Source organism: Mugil cephalus, chromosome 19 (assembly GCF_022458985.1).
Source record: "Mugil cephalus isolate CIBA_MC_2020 chromosome 19, CIBA_Mcephalus_1.1, whole genome shotgun sequence".
Classification (NCBI taxonomy): Eukaryota; Metazoa; Chordata; class Actinopteri; order Mugiliformes; family Mugilidae; genus Mugil; species Mugil cephalus.
Genome location: NC_061788.1, coordinates 3,871,483 through 3,877,573, shown reverse-complemented (window position 1 = coordinate 3,877,573; position 6,091 = coordinate 3,871,483). Strand labels below are relative to the sequence as shown.

Below are 6,091 nucleotides of genomic sequence, written 5' to 3'. Positions count from 1 at the left end.
CCTTTCAGAAGAGCTGTAAACTGGCAGAACCGGACGGGAGAATATGTATCCCACGTTTTCTTTTTGCTCTTCTGAGAGGAATCGGAGAAGAAACGTCTGCCGTAAATCAAGACCTGTCACTTTTCAGAGTTATTGGATCATTTCCAACCAAATATAACACCTGAAACTCTCTGATGGATCTGACGTTAGAGCCGCGTCACTGAAGTCGCATCAGAAATGAAGACAACCGCTTACACATCTTCAGTGTGATTTATTTACCAAAATATGACCTCCCCTGTGACCGGACGGCGCCACGTTGGGGTGCTCCAGTTTTTACAAAAAAATATCACATTATCTCAAGATTTATTGATTTGCTGTTGAAAATTAAAAAAAAAGAAAAACAAAAAGGAACAATCAGAGGAAGTTCAGAGAAGATTTGAAACATTCGAGAAGTAAAAGGTTAAGACACCTGTCAGCTGCTGTGTCCGCTCAGACGGCCGCAAAAAACGAGAAAGAGTCTGATGTGGTGAACATTAAAGCAAGTTTCCCCGTGTAAAATAAATACTCAGTAGGAATAAAACGAAATTAAAACGTAAGCAACCAAAACATATCATTACACACCATGGAGCAGTTAGTGGTGTAACGCTGTGAATTTACATGCATCTCTAGGAGGAGGAGGAGGAGGAGGAGGGCGATTTGCAGACTTGCATCAGAGGCGAAGCTGCAGCTCGCTGACATTTCTCTGCACTAAATCATCGTCATTTAGCAGCGAGAGGCCCCGAAACATCCAAAGAGCTTTTTTATGCAGCGTCCAACCGTCAATTTGCAAACAAAAAAAAAACAAAAAAAGAAAAAGTCAGCTCAGCTCAAGGCGGTCGAGTATCCGAGCAGAGCGCAGACATGCAAGGACGAGCCACGTGTCCTCTGACGTTTGATTGGAAACACACCGTTTATAAAATAAAGAGTGAAGATGCTCTCAAGTGAAAACCCAGGACTCCAGCGCCGCTCTCACTTCTCCGCTCAGCAACTCGCCGCGATTAACGTAACGGCTTAACTTTCTGGATGAGGAAAGACACCGCTCTCAATGTCTGCCCGCTAAATATGCAGCTACAGCTAGTAGCCTGTTAGCCTAGCTTAGCATAGAGGCTGAAAACAAAAAAAAAACAGGGCTAGCTTGACTTGTTTACAGGTAACAAACACGCTTTAGAAGTTAGTTAACTAGCACCTTGTGAAATTAATTTTTGTACTCATACTGAAATTGATTTTAGGGTTTTTATCGTCACATGGCGCCAGGCTGCCTGTATGCTAAGCTAACTGTCTGTAGCTTTACATTTAACAGACGTGACATGAGAGAAGGTGTCAATCTGCCAGAAAAAAAAAAGCAAAAAAAGGGCTAATTTCCCAAAATATCTCAATGTTCTTTTAGTACATTTAAGTGGGCGCTGCATTACTGGTATCCAAGAGCGGACGCAGATCCAAGTCTTTGACTGTAGAGAGCGTAATGGGGGTAGTACGGCCCCGTGGTGGGCAGAGAGTGCAGGGAGATGGAGGACGGCCCGGAGGGGAGGTGGACCTTGCTGTAGGGGTGATAGCGAGCTAAGCCCAGGCTTGGCGGGGCCCTGAGAGAGAGGGAGCCCGGCATGGAGCCCGGGCTGCTCTGGTGCGGGAGGTGGAGGTGGCAGGAGGCCGGTCCGGAGGAGGACACGGAGAGCAGCTTACTGTCCATCCCCACGGGCAGAGCCGTGTGCGTGCGGAGGTGCGCCAGGAGCTCGTCCGACGTGGTGAAGCGCTTGTCGCACGGCCCCGCGGCCGAGACCCAGTTGCAGGCGTGGGGCAGGGGGTCGTTGGGGAGCATGAATCCGTACGTGTAGAGCGGGTGGGACAGGGACGGGGACACGCTGGAGGACAGGGAGTTCTGGTGGAGGGAGTGGAGCGGGTGGGAGGGGTACACCAGGGGGAAGCTGGACTTGAGGCTGGAGGAGGGGTCGTGGATGCAGGAGTTGCAGTTGCTTCCGCCGAGGTGGGACACGCTCGGGTAGCTTAGGCAGTAGGGGTCCCTGCACAAACCCTGCATGAAGGAGGGAGGGGAGGCGCCCGTGAGGGGGCTGGAGCTCGGGTGCTTCCCCGGGACCCCCATGCTCCCCACGCCGAGGCTCGACTTGGTCGGGTCCAGCCCGGGGACGAACTGGGACGGGTAGCCAGCGTAGCCGCCCACCACGGACCCGTGGTAGCCCATGTTAGAAGAGGGCAGGGGGAAGAGCGGCTGGCTGGTCTTGTAGGGGGAGATGGGCGTGATGTGTCCCGGGCCGAGGCTGGGCGGGGCCGACTCTGCTTTGCCCCCATCGTGGTTGGAGCCGCCGTCGGAGCTGTCGTTGCTGCAGTTCGTGCTGGCTCGTACGTGGCTGGAGTTCGCGTGGTGCGGACTGTCCGAGCTGGCCTTGGTCACGTCAGCGTCCTTTTTGGGATTGTTATTATTGTTATTGTTGTTGTTATTATTATTGCTGCTCGTGCTCGTGGGGCTGCCGTGCTCGTGCGCAGGTTCACCGTTGGGGGTCTGGGGGTGCGACGTGGTCTGTCCGCCGGGGGACAGGCCCTGTTTGTGGCCCGGCGGGGGGCTGCTGTTGGCTCTGGAGCCGGGCGACGCGGCGTGAGGCGGGTAAGGCTGCTGGCCGCCGCTCGAGCTCCCGTTCGCGGCGACGTTATTGCTGCCGGGCACCCTGAACCCGACTTTGTCGCCACCGGAGCTGCTGCTGCTGCTGCTGCTGCTGCTGCTCGTGACACCGTCTCTGCGGCAGTCCCCGCTGCTCTTGTTGTAAGGCTTGAAGCTGGATTTGTCGTCCAGGGAGGGGCGGTGCTCCCCCAGCTTCAGGCTGGAGGAGGACGAGCGAACGCTGCTCTCCTTGTCCCCCTGGCTGCAGGAGGATCCCAGCTTGGAGGAGGACGGAGGGTCTGGTTTACCAATCTGGGAGCATGTCTGAGCCAGCAGGGCCAGGGGACTCTTCTTGGCGTCCAGCTACAACAACAAAACACTCAGGTCATTTTTATTTGAATTATTCGAGCTGTCATGTTAAAAAGAAAAAAAAAAAGTAGTGTAAACTAAACTAACCAACAACAGTCCTCTGTTGACATGCACATTATTGTTCTGTCATAACTGGGGAAAATCCCTAACCCTAACTTCTCATAAGCCAAGACGACATTTTTGAGCTTTAGAGGAAAGAAAATTCATCTGAATTTCACAGAAAACTGTTAATTTTATAAAATATTCTTTGCCTTTGTTTGCCATTGTGGATTTTGTTCAATATTTTTGACGTCTTGGCCTTAGTTTGAGCAAAAGCAGACATCACCCTTTAATGCTCCAACCTCTAAAGCTAATCTTGCAGACAAAAAAAAAATCTGGTAATTATATAATAAACTTTAGCTTTAATTTGAGGCCTGGGTTAAGACCAGTAGTATGTTGTGCAATTTGCATGAAAACAAGGCACTGAAGCAAAGAATATGACATTAACCACAGCTGAAGGTTTATTATTTCACTGTCCGTCTGACTACTGTGGGGTTTCTCTCCGGTGTCATAACAGATTTTATAATTTCACCTCACTGTTGCGAAATCCGGAAAACAGCAGCGCGAATGACCTCTACAGAATAAGATAAGCTTTTAAATTGTGTTTAAAAAAAAAAAGAAGAAAAAAAAAGTCAATAAATACCTCGATGCTCACTGGCGCGGACGTTAGAGGCTGTAAATATTCCGGGTGCAGCAAGTGTCCGGTGTGCGCGGTCAACATCTTGAGGACGCGGATGGGAAGCCGCTTCGCCTGCCGAAGTGGGTCCAGAGGGGTGAGCAAAGAGACCACGGCACCGGGACGAGAGTTTTTAAAGTCGGGGGTCTCACTGAGCGCGATCAGCTTACTAACTCGATCCGTGGCTGATCCTGGGGGGAGATATTTCATTTGAGAGAGGGCGCAGCGGATTAAATTGCGCGTTAGTCTGGTCCAAAACAAACAATATGACGCGTAAATGTAATCCAAGCGGGCGTCCTTAAATGTCCCGAAGGACGGTGAAGCCTTTTAGACCCAGCGCGCTACTTGGTTTTAAAGCATCCTCATCTCTGTAAAAACTCCCGATTTCAAAATCCCCCAAAAAGGAAATTAAAAAAAAGAAAAAGAAAAAAAGAAAAGTCCAGGAAAAACGGCACACGGTGTTCCTTCCCGTCGATGCGTAAAAAGAGCGGAGACGGCTTTATAGAGTCCGAGTGTTTGGAGGAAACGTCCCACTGCGTGTCTTCTCTCCGGACTTCAGCAGCTCACTGATCACAACAGGCGGACTTCAAAGTGCAGCAGCCGCTGTCTGTCCGCTGGGTGGCCGCATGGGTAATGAGCGGGGCGGGCAGGACGTGCGTAAAAGGCGGAGCGACGTCAGCCCGCGACTGACAGTCCTCACTCCTTTGATTCATTTACTGTGGTTATCCGGTTACAGATTCACACAAGTACAATTCTGAAGTGCACTTACTCGAGTATATCTTTTTTTTTTTTTTTTTTAATGTCAAGTGTTTTGATTTTGTTTTGGATTTTGACGAAAATGGTTCAACCCCTGGGGACCAACAATGACTGTAGAATGTTTGTGCCAATTCTTTGAATAGACATTGAGAGATAGTCACAGGATAATAACAACAATGAATCCTCTGGAGACCATGAATGTATGTCCAAATGCCTGTGCCAGCTCTTCAAACAGATGTTTTCTCTGGCTAATCTTCAACTGTCTGTCCACTAGTGCCGTTAGGTCACACATTCCTTAAGAGTTATCCTCTGGGGAACATAAACAAATGTTTGAGTCCATTCTTTGAATAGATATTGAGATGTGCCACTAGATAATCAACAAATTTTAATCTACTTGTCCAGCTACATGATACATTCCTTAGGATGTATCCACTGGAGACCATGAAGGTTTATACAAATGTTTGTGCCAATTCTTTGAATGGATGCTGAGATATGGCTGTTTAATTCGAGTTTATACAAAAGAGAAAAGAATTACAAATAAATCATGCATTTATTTTGATGGCGAATTAATAATTGGGACCGTTTTCCGTGTTTGTAAACTGGAAAATGATACGTTCCGAAATTCTGAACAGATGTTACCCTTATATCGATAGTCAGGGACACACGGGCTAAAATTGTCGGGCATTAGTTCCAATGGTTGTCAGCTGAGATTAAGACAAAAGGTCTGACTTCATGTGAGGTTCCAGAGAAACAAGCAACAAGAAAAAAATAAATAAATCCGTGGAAATCACAAGCGATGGTCATGAGGTTGCGTGTATCAAATACTTGACATATGACCGCGCCGCCTTTTGAATAAAACCGCACAATCACAAATGAGTTTGGAAAAACTAAACTTTGCTCAAGTGTCATTTGGAGTCGTATAATTTCCAGCTCATGAAACACAGATCAAAGGGAAAAGAGCAGAAACTTTCACCAAGAAAGAGGAGTCTGCTGACAACTTCACAGAGAGCCGTTCTATGAGAGTGCAGGGACATAAACCCCTTATTAAAACTAAAAATGCTCTTTTTGTGAGGGTAATGGTGCGGAGAACAAAGTGAGCAGTGGAAATAAGTCACATGAGTCATCATTCACTTTGTTGTCAACAAGCAGATGAGAGCATGAAGGGCAAACACCAGAAGAGGTTTACGAGTCCAGCTGCTTGTTTTTCAGAGCGAAGGGTCACGGTAGCTCTGCCGCGGCTTAAGATGTCGTTCTAGGAAAAAGAGGAAAAGAAAAAAGAAGGTCTGTGATCAGAAAACCACAATTTGCGTCAAAATCCTTCTCGTCATGGTCGTAACTCAATCGAATCTGGACTCGATGCAGCTTGGTTTCCCGAACATATCGTAATCTGTAAGAAGATCTTCATCAAAGATTAATTATCCGCAAAATCCACTGAGGAAGAAGACGCTTTTTGTTGCAAACGGGAACTGATAACAGCTGATTCTGCCGACAGTTAAAGACAATCCATTAATATTATGTTGGACGTAGTCTAATGCGTGTTAGCATGCTAACATTTGCTATGCAGCACTAAACTGAAACCAAAACACTGAACACGATTGGACTTGATGATGGAGTGAACAGTT

General features: G+C 47.8%; 1 protein-coding gene across 1 annotated transcript; it reads right to left on the bottom strand.

Annotated features, from left to right (window-relative positions):
• Window positions 1-230: 230 nt before the first annotated feature.
• On the bottom strand, window positions 231-4,477 carry LOC124997117 (zinc finger protein 703-like). Its single transcript, XM_047570706.1, has 2 exons — window positions 3,681-4,477; window positions 231-2,992 (listed from the first exon to the last, which is right to left on the bottom strand). The coding sequence occupies exons 1-2, from the start codon at window positions 3,921-3,923 to the stop codon at window positions 1,427-1,429; spliced, it is 1,809 nt and encodes a 602-aa protein (XP_047426662.1). The 5' UTR covers window positions 3,924-4,477; the 3' UTR covers window positions 231-1,426.
• Window positions 4,478-6,091: the final 1,614 nt, after the last annotated feature.

What these genes read in the sequence shown, in the direction of transcription:
- LOC124997117 (XM_047570706.1), bottom strand. Translation starts at nt 3,923, where the DNA reads ATGAAATATCTCCCCCCAGGATCAGCCACGGATCGAGTTAGTAAGCTG. An exon ending in CCGCGCCAGTGAGCATCGAG is followed by an intron (nt 2,993 to 3,680) that starts GTATTTATTGAC and finishes TTGTTGTTGTAG; the next exon opens with CTGGACGCCAAGAAGAGTCC.